At 27.4% G+C, this 15,981-nt stretch overlaps 1 protein-coding gene across 1 annotated transcript in view; it reads left to right on the top strand.

Annotated features, from left to right (window-relative positions):
• The window catches only part of LOC100207459 (uncharacterized), a 67,387-nt gene extending 57,487 nt beyond the window's left edge, over window positions 1-9,900 (top strand). Inside the window, exons 24-26 of the mRNA XM_065800560.1 lie at window positions 241-358; window positions 4,799-4,837; window positions 9,518-9,900. Coding sequence (XP_065656632.1) covers window positions 241-358; window positions 4,799-4,837; window positions 9,518-9,615 — 255 coding nt within the window. The 3' untranslated portion in view covers window positions 9,616-9,900. The remainder of the gene's footprint in view (window positions 1-240; window positions 359-4,798; window positions 4,838-9,517) is intronic.
• Window positions 9,901-15,981: the final 6,081 nt, after the last annotated feature.

Here is a 15,981-nt window from a genome sequence, read left to right as displayed (position 1 = left end):
ACACATAGTTTTTACATAACACATTGGTGGTTTTTATAAAAGCAGATCTTTAAACAGTTGAAAACTTGTTAAAATTTTTCAATTTTGATTACTAACAAAAGTTTGACATAGAGCAAAAGATATTGAAAACTTTTAACTTACGTTTGAGATGACTTCTTTTTTATGTTGTACTTTTCCTAATGTTATATGTTTAGATATTTTTAAATACTTTTTTGTGCTAATCTAAATCGTTTTATTTAGTTAAAAATAGATGTTGGAATTTCACCATGTACTTATTTGATATTGGAAGTAAAAAGTGACAAAAAAGGAAAAGATGTCATTGATTCTCATTCTATTTTGTTAAAGAATTTTTTTAAAGGTAATTTTTCCTATATCTTTTTAAAATTAAAAGCCAAATCAAAATAAAAAATAAAATCGTAAAATAGTGAAAACCTGCCAAAATATGTTAGAGGTTTTAAAAACAACTTAATAAAATTACTTTAAAGAAATTTTTTAAGTTGTTTTTTAAAGTTAAAAAATTAACTTTAAAGTTAATTTTTTGATAACTTAAAAAATTAGTTTAAAGAAATATTTTAACTTGTTTTTTTTTTCAAAAAAAAAAAAACATTTTAAAATGTTTAATAAGTTTAAGTAGTTTGTATAATATAGCAGTTTTATTTATTTATTTATAATGGTTTATTAATATACTTAATAGTGAGGATTATCAATATCCACTTGAGTAAAATTAAATATTTTTAACAAATAGAGTTAAATCTATTGAAAAAATGTTTGTTTAAAAACAATTTGTATATTTTAATAGTTTTATTTTTATAATGGTATTATTTTTATAACGGTTTATTAATACACTTAATAGCGAGTGTATATCAATATCCACTTTAAAGAAAATTAAAATAAGAAGACCTATACCAGGCTTTATCAAAAGCTTTTGATATATCAAGAGCTATTACCTCCCGCTTTTATCTAATGGATAATAGAATCTTTCTGTTATAACAGTTAACAATTCAGCTGTAGAACAAGAAGATCGAAATCCATACTGATTGTCAGAGAGTCTATTGTTAGACTCAAGATAAGATATTAGAAGTTAAGGATTCAAAGAAATTTGCTTATAGTAGATAAATATAGTAAATATAGTAAGAAGGTTGAGTGCTAATAACCAATAGTTAAAGGGGCAAAGAGATCCCCAGAGTTCTTTAAAATTACAACTACAGATGCCATTTTCCAAGAAAAGAAAGAAAACAAGATTTTGTTACACTTTTTAAATAGTTTAAAAAATAATGAAAAGAGTTCTAAAATACAATTTTGCAAGACTGTGACAGGACTGTTGTTGGAACCAAAAGTAACCAACCACAAGTAACAAGCAATCAACATCAAGCAACCAACAACAAGCAACCAACCAACAACAAGCAACCAACCAACCACAAGTAACCAACCACAAGTAACAAGCAACCAACCACAAGCAACAAGCAACCAACAACAAGCAACAAGCTTGATGCAACAAGCAGCAAACAACCAACAACAAGCAACCAACAACAAGCTGCAACATTAGACTTAATAAGTTCTCAAAATCTATCATTCACTAATATTCATGGTCTTCGAAGTAACTTTTCTTCTGTTGAGTCTTACCTCTTGCAAAGTTCACCAGACCTACTTGCTCTTTGTGAGACTAATTTGAGTTCAGCTGTCTCATCTTGGACCTTAGTGTTGATGGTTATCTTCCTTTAATTCGTAAAGACTCCAATAGTCACATGCTTGGTCTGGGCATTTACGTTTGTAAAAATTCACCCATTTGTCGAAAAAACTAGGCTTGAATCCACAGACTATTCTTTTATTTGCTTTCGTTTAGCACCACTTCACTCTATCGTCTTTCTCTTTGTTTTATATCGCTCTCCCTTATCTCAAGGCTGCACTCTTTTTGATGTTATTTCTGATCAAATTGACCAAGCCCTCTCTTTATCCATCAGCTAATATAGTTGTTGTCGGTGACTTTAATGCTCATCACACTGAATGGCTTGGCTCTAGTGTCAGTGACTCTGCTGGCGTTAAGGACCTCAACTTTTGTCTTTCTCAATCTCTAACTCAAATAGTAAATTTTCCAACTCGCTTTCCAGACAACCCTAATCATTTACCTTTTCTACTCGACCTATGTCTTGTTTCTGATCCTAGTCAGTGCTCAGATACTCCACATTCACCCTTAAAAGCTTCTAATCACAGTTTGATCTCTCTAAAAATGTTACTCATTCTTCTTCATCATCAGAATCCCCCTATCATTGTACCTCTTACAACTCCCTTAAAGCTGACTGGGATTCTTACCCTGATTTTCTTCGTGATGGCCCTTGGGTAGATCTTTTGTCTTCCTGTCGACAAATGTGATTCTTACATAACTTTGTGGGTTCAGGCTGACATGGAATCTTTTGTTCCCTCTCAATGATTCCAGGTCAAGCCTCACTCTTCTCCATGGTTTTTCTCACATTGTGATGCTGCAATTTTAAATCAAAACCGTTACTTCCGGATCTATCAACAAAAAAATTCTCCAGAAAACAGACGTCTGTTTACTATTGGTAGAAACCATTTTAAAAAGGTTTTGTCTAACGCCAAAGCTCGCTATTCTCTGGTCATAAAATCTTGTATTTCATCACAAAATTTAGGCTCTCGTGACTTCTGGAGAATCTTTAACAGTATAAATAATAAGGCAAAATCTGTTATTCCACCTCTCTTGTATGGTTCAGACTTTGTCACCTCACCTAAAGACAAAGCTGAATTGTTTGCTAAGAACTTTTCATCAATATTATCTCTTGATTCCACTATTTGCATTCTACCTGTCAATATAGCTGTCAAACAGGTTGATCCATTGCTTGACTTTCATATCACTCCAGTTTCTGTATCTAAAGTGTTCCTTCTTAGACTTTTCTACAGCTTGTGGTCCAGACAATATACCTGTTGTAGTCTTGCAGAAGTGTTCTCTGGAGCTGTCATCTATACTTTCAAAACTATTTATCAAGTGCTTATCAGAGTCTTGTTTTCCAGCCTGCTGGAAAGCGGCATCTTTTATCCCTATTTTCAAAAACTCTGGAGAGCGATCTGACTTGTCCAACTACCGTCCCATTAGTCTTCTTCCGATCATAAACAAGGTTTTTGAATCTTTAATTAACAAACACTTAATCTCTCATCTTGAATCTAATAACTTACTTTCTGATCATATGGATTTCGATCTTTTTTTTCTACAGCTGGTTTGCTAACAGTAATAACTAACAGGTTTTATCGTGCATTAGAGAAAGGTGGAGAGGTTAAGGCCATCGCTCTTGACATTTCTAAAGCTTTTAATAAAGTTTGGCATGCTGGTCTTCTCCATAAGCTTTCTTCTTACAGTGTATCTGGTAACATCTTTAAGATTATTGAGTCCTTCCTTTCCAATCTACGGTGGCATTGTTTGCTGATGGTACTACAATTTATTCTTGTCATGATAAGAAGGCAACACTCACTTCTGCTAGGTGAACTTAATTCAGATAAAACTCAATTTTTTTCAGCCAATCGTTATCGCAATAATATAGATCTTCCTATATTTATGAATGGTAATGTACTCGATTAGTCATCTATCCCTCATCTTCTTGGGTTAACTCTCACTTTCAATCTCTCTTGGAAACCGTATTTCAAATTGATAGCAAAATTAGCATCTGCTAAGGTTGCATCTTTTTATCGAACTTGACACTTTCTTACTCCTGATTCTATTCTTTATCTCTATAAATCTCAAATCCATCCTTGTATGGAATACTGTTGCCATATCTGGGGCGGATCTTCTAATGATGCCCTTTCTCTTTTAGACAAGGTGCAAAAACGCATTGTAAACATAGTTGGACCTGCTCTTACAGCCAACCTCCGACTATTTTCACATCGTTGTAACATTGCTTCTCTTTCTACAAATACTATAATGAGCATTGCTCTAAAGAGCTAGTGTCTCTTGTGCCATCTACTAAAATTCATTCTGGTGTGACTCATCATTTTATTATTTTATTTATTTGATTTTTTCATGCTATATTTTTCTACACAATGTTCATATATCCAAAGATACTGTTAGCTTAGCATAGGAACAGCCACAAATAGTCATTAAGACTAATGCAAAGTAGGGTCTGTTATTGACCAACAATTGCGTACCGAAGTACTACTCAAACGCTGAGTTGACGGTGGCAGGATTTGAACTCGTATTGTACAACAGTTTTAACTTTTCGTTTGGCGCTCTAACCAACTGAACTATCCTGCCACAAAATTAAGTCAATTCAATTAAATCTCATCTTTTTTCTGTGACTGTTCCTTTGTGCTCAAAAAACTCTTATTCGTCTAGTTTTTTTCCTCAAACATCAGTTCTTTGGAATTTGCTTCCTTTGTCATGCTTTCATGATTCATATAATCTGCAATCTTTTAAGTCGTCTGTCAATCGTTATCTTGCTCTACAAACTTCATCTTTTCTCTTCCAGTAACTTCCGACTCTTTTTGTGGTTGCTTGCAGCCTTGTTGGAAGCAAAGATGTAAAAAAAAAAAAAAAAAAACATTCAATATCTGTATACACTATTTTAATTTATTAAAAATTATTTATTGAAATGATATTAAATTTTTATATAGTTATATTGGAAAATTTTATAATTTATATATTGTAATTTTTTTGTTTAATAAAAAATTCTTGACACAATAATAATTTGCTTATTATTTTAAAAAATAGCAATCTTTTTTTTTTCAAACTTTAGGATTTTTTTTTCTTTCTGAATTATTAACTTATCTAACTTTTTTTTTTTTTTACTTTTATAAGGTGAAAATCCTGCTACACGACTTATAAAACTTGACAACGGTAAGTTTTCAACAATTAAATGTTTTAATTTCAAATATGAACCGTATATTGACAATTTCATGAGAAAAATTGGAGATATAATTTATGTTGACATTAGGCTGTAAACATTTTCACATTTCATGCTTTTGTGTAACCTTCAGTTATGTACATGAGTTATGTATTGTATATTAAATGTATTTATGTAAATTCCAGATCTAAGATCAAAAGTTTGCTTCTATTGACTTTGAAAGTAACACTTACACATATTTGTTTCACAGCCACAGTATTTTTTATAAAAATTAATTAGCCTGTTGATATGCAATAGCAACATGTGTTTTTATAAATTTTTTTATGCATGTATACATATTTTATATATTTTTTGTTTCACTATTTAACTCTGAAACAAGAACCTATTCATTAGTGTAATTCATTGAATGCTTGTTTATAATAATGCTAGTGGGTAAATATTGGTTGACACCCTTTTATGTGTTGTTAATACATTTGCTTTTTATTAGCCCTCAGCATAAGTGTAATTCATTGATGCAAATATAGACTTGACTATGTTTTAAATATGTTGATACAAATATGAACTTGATACAAATATGGACATTGCTTGTTCATAATAACCTTAGTGCATCATCGACACATCCAGAAATAGATCAGAGCAAAGTTAAAGGTAATGTTGCATTGATAAAAAAACTTTACAGGTGCACAGAAAATTATTTATGTTCACAAGGTTGGTGATGACCTTTGTACTCTGTAATTAAACCTCATAATAAACTGTCATAGTGGAAATAAAATTACGCCTAAATGTTGGTGGGTACCCCTTTTAAAATACATTAATGTTTTTAATACATTTCTGTATTTTAAAGAAAAGTTTTTATGAATTATTTTTTAGGGTTTCTATCTGCTCTCAGACATTGAAAGGATTTCTAAAATAAGATAAGATCTAGTGTAATTGAAAAGATTTCTAATATATTATTAATATAAAAAAAAAAGTTTATCTTTTTTTTTATATTAATAATATATTAGAAGTTAATCTTTTTTTTTTTGATATTTTGTTTATTGTATTTGTTTTAAAAAATATTAAAAATAAAGTTAAAAAAGGAGGAAGAAATTTGAAATCATTTATCATACAAATCTTAAAGTTATAATTAAAAAAGGTCGAAAGTTATACCTTACTAAGAATATACCCTATAGTAGAAAATTATACTTTCGTTTATAGATTGCAGACAATCAAAAATTAATTCAAAATATTTTTATAAATCCTTAACTACAATCTTAAAAAATAAAATAAAAATAACTTTAACTTATTTTTTAAAGAAATGATATAAAAAAAATTAACCAATTAATTTTTAATGTATTATTTTTTTGACATATGCTTGCAAGAACTATAAGTTATCTATACTCCTGTTTGACATATGCTTGTTATCTATACTCCTGCAAGTTATCTATTTTCCTGTTTGATATATGCTTGCAAGAACTGTAAGAACTTATAGTTCTTGCAAGCATATGATCCGATATATGCATAAGCATATATCGGATCATCTGCTTATTAATAACTTTATCAATACTCCAGTTACTTAGTGTAATCTTCATTTTGTGGTGATAGGTCCGACAACAGGAAAGGTTGATCTAACCTTTTTGGGAAAAAAGTCATGAAATGGGTGCCTACAATTTTTAAATATTTGTTATGAATATTTTTAACTTGGTAATTAGTTATTTTTTTCTTTCCAATCTTTCCTGTTTTTCTTAATATTACCTTTTTCGAGAATACAAGTTTGTTTTTTTTAATTTCTAGTTGAAGCTTTTCTTATTTAAGAATATATTGAACGCAAAAGATACATTGACTTTTATATAAAAGTCAATGTAACCATGACTTCTGTATAGAAGTCAATGTATCACATTTATCACAACACGTAACATATAACTATAACTTCTTTTATATCTACATTGTTCCATGATCACTGTCAATATTTTTTATTTCTATATTGTTCCATGATCGCTGTCAACTTTCTCTTTTGATGTTAGAAACAAGTAACTCAATAGTTATTTCAATCAGCACTGTTTTATTAAATATTTTATATCCATAAACATTATTAGCACTATTCAAGTTGTTTGGATCATGAATAAAGTGTGGAAGTTGTTTAGATCATGAAAAAATTGTACTTCACCTTTATTCCTAATATTGATTCTTAATACTGATCCTTAGGTTTGTTGCTTTATATAGTGTTTTGTTGTGTTTGTTTAACATAAATCTTTAAATGTTTCATCGTAATATTTGCAAAGCTGGTATTATGTTTGATAACAAGACAGTATTCACCCATAATCCTTTTCATTGAATGTGGTAGTATACTAAAAGTGTATAAAATATGTATAAAGCATTTCTAACTTTGTAAAAGAATGTAAAAGAATTTTAAATTTTATAAAAACAAATAAATTTGATTGGTTTGAGTGTACAGGGTGACCACAAAGTATCCGCACAGATAAAGAGCTTAATAAAAAGCATGTAGAAAGTATTTGGAACACAAATTTTATTTTAAAACATTTATTGAACTATAACAATTATGATTCAAAGATTGAATTCGAATTTTCCTCCATCAGCAAAATAACAGGCCTGTAGGCGTCTCGGGAATGCTTCGACGGTGGCGAGCAAGTAGGCAGGGTCCAGAGAATCCCAAGCTTTCAGTAGTGATTTTTTTAAACTTTCAATATTTTTATGCGGCTTTTGGCATGCCTTTCCTTCTAGGACGCTCCAGACTGAGAAATCCATCAGGTTAAGATCGGGGCTCGATGGCGGCCATTGAGAAAAGTTGATAAAATCAGGAAAAGTTGCCGCACAAAGGAGAAACGCGCACCATTCTAAAAAAACCAATTGAACATAGTTTACAAAGTATATAAAGTAAAGTATATAAAGTTTATGACATAATATTAACCAAAAACAACAAATAAATAAGAAAATACATAAGTGCTTTTATGCTTATATTTTCACAAGATGAAACCGTCTCGTGTGCGGATACTTTGTGGTCACCCTGTACAAAACTAACGAAAGAAATATAATTCACATTTGATATTTTTTTTGGGTATTTTATCATTTTTGGACTATTAGTAAAACTCTTAGAACACTTAGAACAATCAGAAGATCTACAAACCTAAACTTAACAAATGTTAAATCATTTTAGGCTGTTAATTTTGCAACAACAAATTTTCAACTGATTTTATAAAATATTTTGATATTGTTGATGAATTAATAAAATCCCTTAAGATTATGTTCATAGATTCGTAAATTATGTTCATTGATGTAGTTTTATTTTTTCTGTTTCATTTCTATTTAAAAGTTATTTTGTGAGATGTCGCAAAAATTGTTAATAAAAATTAGACACAAAAAAAACAATTTAAAAAACATTGTTTATTAACAATAAACGACATGTTGAATTAACATAATGTAGTTTAATAGGTTAAGGTTTATTTTATATTTTAACCTTTTTAATTATATCTTTTAATTCTTTTCCATGACTTTCGTTTTATTATTATTCTTTTTTTATTACTTATGTTTCTTTTACTATTTTTACTATTTATTTATTTTTATTTTTTATTAAATTTAACTTTTTGTCATTTTTGTGTTCATAGTTTAATTTGAAAAAAGACGCTCAAAAAGCCGTTTGCACTGCTGTTTTTTTTATTAACATTTTATATTAGATTGACGAGTGTAGTTTCTTCTTGGATATTGGAAGTTGCATCTCTTTCTCTTTACTACAAATACAACAAGGCTGCAAACAACCACTATTAAGTTGGGAGTTATTAAATAAATCATACGTTTCCTTGATTGATTTGTTTTTGATCAAAATCAGTTTTTAATCCACATAATTAAGACGATTTGAAAATAATTCGTAATTTTCTTTTTGATAAAGTTGAATCAATTTCTTACGTTTGTTAGAAAAATTTCATTAGATTACAGCACTTTAATAATTGATGACCTTGTTTGACATTTCCTAAAAGAGTTGAATGAAGTATAGAAATAATTTTGTCATTTGTAGTAATAAAAATTTGTAGTAATAAAAATTTGTAGTAATAAAAATTTGTAGTAATAAGGTCTAGAATATTAGTTGATTCGCAGCTTGCTCTTTGGAATGTTGGCTCACATGCACACTGAAATAGAAAACATTCTTTAAGATGTTCAATAATTTATTAGTCTGAGATTCATTATCAGTCGCTGAAAAAGGACAATCATTGTCAGACCAATCTGTTGTATTATAGTTGAAATCGCTAGTAATAATATGATTGCTGTAATCTTTCTGATAAATACTTGTTCTAGCAGCATTAATAGACGGCAAAGCAAAGGTATTGTACTCATGAGATACGTTTTATGGTCAATAAATACATCTTTTTAAATTTTTTTGATTTTGAAAACATAGACAAGTCCATATTTCAATTAAATTATTAATTGTGAAATATTAGTTTCAAATTAATACGATTAATACGTTGTTTGACACAAACACCTCTTCGATGAGTCTTTGTCGTTTCTGAAAATATAACTATTATTTATTTTTACCTAAACATAAATAATAATAAAAATTTTCGTAGAAAAACATTCTTTAAATGTATAATATAAAAGGTTTTATGAAATTAGAAACGAATGACTAATATTTTCTAGCAATTTTTAAACTAAACATTGATTAACGACAAACTTTTTTTTATTAGGTAGTGCAATGAAGTTGAAGTTAGGATATTTTTTGGATACGACAGCTCCATCTTTACGAAAAAATAGCTTCTTCCGTAAAACCGGAAAGCCTACATAACGTTATTAGTAACATTATTAGTAACGTTAGTACGTCGTTAACGTTATTACGCCGGTAAATATAGATCTAGTAATAAATTATAGTTGTTGAACATTTAACCAACATGAAGCAGTTACAATCTAGAGGCTTGAGAAATTCTAAACTATAACTCTACAAATATAAATTACTTTCTATTTTTTTTGAACACAATTTTTTTATCGCTTTATTTTTTTATAAATTAGTTTTTTTTAAATATATTTAATAATTTATGTATACTTATGTATAAAATATTTTAAGTTGCAGAAATTATTTTATTTGTTATATGTATATATATATGTGTGTATATATATATATATATATATATATATATATATATATATATATATATATATATATATATATATATATATATATATATATATATATATATATAAATATGTGTGTGTGCGTATATATATATATACATACATATATATATATATATATATATATATATATATATATATATATATATATATATATATATATATATATATATATATATATATATATATATATTATATATATATATATATATATAATATATATACTACGTTGTTAGACGTACCCAAAAAAATCAAATAAAAGTTTTTCATTTTGAATATAATGTTGAAAAAACGGGAGTTTTACTATATAACTATTATTGCATATTATAACTATTAAAGTTAAGCTACAACAATAACTAAACAAATTATGCACGGTTAGTTATTTGAAACGGTTGGAAAGAAATTAAAAACCGTAAAAAATATAATAGTATTTCAGTTTCATAATTTTGCAATTATTTAAAAACCGTTTCAATACTATGGTGGATGTTAACTAACTTTTGAGTTGTACAACTTAATTGCAAACTTGATCTGACTTTTATATTATTTCATTATATAGAACTTTATTTTAAAAAAATTTTTTTTTTGTTAGTTTAAAAAAAATTAAAAATAATTATTTCAGTTAGAACAAGTTTTGGACTTCCCTTTTGACACCCTGAGAAAAACTTTTATCAAGTTTTATTGTTTTATTATCATCAGGAGGCAAAATTAGTTAGTAACAACAAATATACATTAAAATATATATCAACAGACATCCCCAGTTTTATTACACTAGACTGCGTATCTTTTTAATAACTTGTATTTTAAATTATAAAAAAGAAAAGAAAAAGTTTCAAATATGAAAAATTATATTCGGACTACCCTTTTAACATACACCCTGCTTTAAGTTATATTAAATAATTTTAACATACACCCTGTTTTAAGTTATATTAAATAATTTTTGTGCCCTTTTTTCTACATAATCATTACGCTTTTTTAGTACTAAAAATTCAAAATTAAACCAAAAAAAAATTGTTTATTTAGTATTTTAATAAAAGCCATTGCTGATTTTTCTTAGGATATTTTTTTTTTTTTTTTTTAGTTTACAATTATTAATCGTAATATAACAATATAACAATACATAAACTTGGTATCTGAAAGAAGATCCAAAAGATCTTGTCGTCAGAACCATATAAAATATATCAAACGTGTATATATAATATAATAAAAATACAATTGATTTAATAATTATTAACAATGTAGAATAAACAAAACAGAAAATAATTTTACATTTCAAAAATATTTATATATATTGTCAGTAGAAAGAATAAAGTTTTTTAATTTAATTTTAAAAACAGAAAACGAAATCGACAAATCAAAATTTGGAACAACAATTTTGTTCCATAAATACGGTGCTCGATAGTTTATGCAAAATTGATTAAACTTTGTTTGACAAAAGGGTTCAATTATTAAATTATTATTTCGTAAAGTATATTTGTTTATAGCTTTATGGGTAAAAAGATCTTTAAAAATGAACAATGGTTGTTCACTTTTACAACGAAACATAAAATATTATAGACATTGAGTTCGTAAACGTTGAGTGCTTTAACGTTTTTAAACAAAATATTAGAATGAGAAAAACGATTTTCAAAACATATTAAACGCATTGCGTGTTTCTGACGATGGTAGAGATTTTGTAACTTACTTTTAGAGGTACTTCCCCAAACAATATTGGCATAATTTATATAGCTATGTATAAATGAGTAGTAGAGTTGAATTAAATTTTGTTTATTTAGATAGTATCTGACCTTATATAGAATTCCAATACTTTTGGCCAATTTAGTAGAAATAAAGTCGATATGATACTTCCATGTAATATTTTCATCAATGTAAATGCCTAAAAATCTTGTGACCGACTCCTTTTTTATTTCAATTTTATCAATGAAAAGTTTAGGTAAATTATTTGGTAAAAAACGCTTTTTTGCGAGGGAGTGGAAAAGGATCCATTTTGTTTTGTCAATGTTTAACGTTAACTTGTTGCACTTAAACCAGTTGGAGATGTGATTAAGTTCTTTATTCATATTTGAAAAAAGCTCATAAATGTCACTGTTTGACAGAAATAAATTAGTATCATCCGCAAAAATGATACTCATAAGGTTAGAAGCTTTATTTAAATCATTTATATAGACTAAAAACAAAAGTGGGCCTAGAATAGAACCTTGTGGAACACCACATTTTATGTCAATTAATTTTTCATTTTGAAAATAATTTCCATAGAAAACAAATTGTTTTCTATTTGTCAAATAACTTTTATACCATTTTATTAATTTGCCATTAATTCCATAAAATTTGAGTTTCTTAAGTAGAATTTTGTGATCGACCGTGTCGAATGCTTTTGATAGGTCAATGAAAATACCTAGTGTATATTGTGATCTACCAAATGAATTGGAAATTTCACGAATGAACTGTGTAATGGCTTGTTCAGTTGAACAATTTTTTTTAAAACTGAATTGATTTTTATATAAAGTTTATTTAGATTAAGGTAATTGTATGTTCTATTGTATGTAATTCTTTCTAAAATTTTCGAGAAGGTTGAAAGAACTGAGATAGGGCGATAATTACTAATATTTGATTTTTTTCCGTCTTTGTAAATTGGAGTAACTTTAGCTATTTTTAATTGGTCAGGGAATACACCTTGCTGTATAGATGCCTTGAACACTTTATAAAGAATACATTTTAAATTTTCAAAGCAATCTATTACTATGTTGCCATTTATTTCGTCCGCACCTGTAGCTTTGTTTCTTTTAAGAGATTTGTAAGCTCTCTCAAACTCATCAAAAGATAAGTCAGAATATAAATTATCTATAAAAAGCGAATTATTTATAGGCTCTAGGAAATCACTAAAAGTTTTTTCCGTAATAGGAATCTTATTTGCCAATTTAATTCCTATATCAATAAAATATTTATTAAACTCGTTTGCAATTTCGTTTGGTTCATATATATTTGTTTTATTTATTTTAATTACTTTAGGAAGGTAGTTTGAATTTGGTTTTTGTTTTCCTGTTATTTCTTTCAACGTTCTCCAAGTATTTTTTGAGTCGTTTTTAAATTTACTAATTAAATTTGAATAATAATTTTTTTTAAGTTTTTTACGAATTTTTTCAAATAAATGTTGGTAATTTTTATATTTTTGTTGGTTTTCATCTGATTATGTTTTTAAATATTTTATATATAATTTCTGTTTGATTTTAGAGGATTTTCTAAGTCCTTTGGTAATCCATGGACTATTCAAGGTTTTTTTTTTTGTTATTTGTTCACAAAGTGGAAAGTTTGCATTGTATATTGAGAAGAAAGTATCAAAGAACTTATTATATATTGTATTTGCGTCATCACTAAAGTTAATATGTTTCCAATGCAGAAGTGATGAATTGTAAGAAAAATGGGGAAATGATCGGATATGTCGGTTTTTATAATTTTTTTTTTGTAATTTCTTATTATAAATATCTGTTGTAAAAATATTGTCAATCAACGTCGATGAAGTTTTGGTTATTCTAGTAGGGCGATTAATTAAAGGAAGAGCTCCTGCCATAAATATTTCATCATAAAAACTTTTTACTTTTTTATCTTTACTATAAATTAGACAGTTCATGTTGAAATCTCCAATTATAAAAGTAATTTTGTTTTCTTTGCTACCTTTGTGAATGATATTACGCTGTAAAAAGAAACTAAGATTTTCAGACGCACCATCTGGTGGTCTATAACAGCAGCTTAATAGAATACTTTTTTTTTTATTGTTTAAAATTTCAATAGTTACGATTTCTTTATCACCGTCAGAAACGCACATATCATTCCTAATGTGATATACAATGTGTTCCTTAACGTAAATTAGAACTCCTCCACCCCGTTTATTTGTTTGTCTTTCTAACAAAATTGTTTCAAAACCTGGAAGATGGAAAATAGAATTATTTTTAAACTCATTCGAAGAAATCCATGTTTCTGTTAAGCAAATTATATTAAAAATATTTTCAGTTTCATCTAAAAAATCACAAAACTTTTCAAAATTTTTATTCAGACTTCTAATATTAATGTGAAGGATTCTGATTTTTTTGATTTTCAGTGCCGTTTTTATTAAGAAATTCTTTTAACTTATTGGGATAAAGATAAGAACAACGTGTGTTCACATCATTAAAAAAGTTGACATCTGGATCTGAATTAAGATCTGATTTTAAGTATTTATCATGAAAATTAAAAGTAAAGGATTCGTAGTCATCCATTTTTGTTTTTAAATTTGATTATAGAATGTTAAAAGAATTCCTTTATAATTATAGGTCACGCGTAATTAATTTATTGTAAGTTACTTTAGCAAACTTACCTTTCGCTCGCAATTCCTTCGCTTCTTTGAAAAGCTTTCTTCGTAAATTTATTGTAAAATCGCTAAAGTCTTCGTTAACGTAAAACCGCTCGTTCCAAAGCTTCATCGTCGTATATTTGTTTAACACTTTGGGCTTTGTCTTTGTAGTTTTGAAATCGAACAACTATTGATCTGTTTTTTCGTGTTTCTTTTCCAACTCGATGGGCTCTATCTATTAAAATATTTTCTTGTATATTAAGCTTCGTATTGAGGAATTCTTTGATTTTTTGTTCACTTTCTTCCCATGTTTCATTAGCTTTATCTTCAATCCCAACAAATCTCAAGTTGTTTCTACGGCTTCTGTCTTCTAGTTCTGCTATTTTCTCTTCAATGTTATTGTTTCCATTTTCAATATTACTTATATCTGGTGATTTTTTCGACTCTGTTTTTTTTAATTCTGTAAGTTCAATTATTATTTTATCATAGCTTTTGCTTATAAATTCAACAGCTTTCTGTACCTCAGATAATTCTTTTTTTAACGTAAAGTTTTCATCTTTTAAGTTATTAAATTTAATTTCCATTTTTTCTATCCGATCATTAAAAATTTTCATCATAGTATTCTCATGATTTTCAAGGATTTCTTTAAGTTGTGCTGGTGTAAAGTTTTTCGCCATTATTATAAGTTTTTTTAAACGCTCTTAAAAACACGTCCGTTCGCGGTGAAAATTGCGGTGAAAATTATGAATTGTGAAATCATGACATGGATACTTTACGATAGTTTTTTTATTCCTGTGGGTTTTTTTCATAAAGAATGTCTTTTAATATCAATAGAATATTTAACTTCTGCTACTGCTTTTTCTGCTGAAGTTAATAACATGTTTTAATCTTGTTTGATTGCACTGCTTATAACAAGACATGTTTTTGATATAACTCTTAATTAATTACACGAATGTGCAAGCAAGTAATAATGATATTTTTTATAGCTTGAATCTTATTTAAGCATTAGAAAGTGTTATCTCTTCACTTTGAAATATTTTTAATCAACACCTGCAAATATGCTTTGAACAAGCCTAAAACGTCAAATTATTTTAAATTGGTTAGCTCTGTTCCTTTGCTACACCATCCATCTGAGTACTGAATTTAACACAATGTTCGATAATACAACTTTAAATTGTTGCGAAGTACCTGTCTTGTAGTTTTTTGTCCTAATCTTTAGTTTCTTCAAAAAAAAATGGCAGAAATTCAGTGTTCTTGTTATACTAATTGGAAAGACCGCATCATATCTTTTAGTGCCTTTTATTTAACCAAAGGCTTTATTAGATTGATTTATTATTGCCAAACCAAAGGCTTTAAGGCGTGAATTTGACTTCTGGGAAGTTTGGTTGAATTTCTTTACTAAGGTACCTAAAAAAGTTATAAGAGAATGGTAAGAAGAAGTTGCAAAATGATAGATAAAGTCTATATGGTTTATAGTCAAGCTTTTTACACAGTTAATAGTAAATAGTAAAAAAATAGTAAATAAATAGTAAAGTTTTACAAGTTTATTATACAATACTTGTGAATTGTATTTTATATGATTAAATATGATAAAAGCTTTAGTTACCATTTTAGCGATGTTTAAGTCATTTAAACAATTATTGAATTATTTTTACAAAATACACTTAATCCAGTCAAAACTAAAAAAATGAGAAGGAA

Source organism: Hydra vulgaris, chromosome 06 (assembly GCF_038396675.1).
Source record: "Hydra vulgaris chromosome 06, alternate assembly HydraT2T_AEP".
NCBI classification, from domain to species: domain Eukaryota; kingdom Metazoa; phylum Cnidaria; class Hydrozoa; order Anthoathecata; family Hydridae; genus Hydra; species Hydra vulgaris.
Note: the sequence above shows the minus strand (reverse complement) of the source record. Positions and strands in the feature narration are given on the sequence as shown.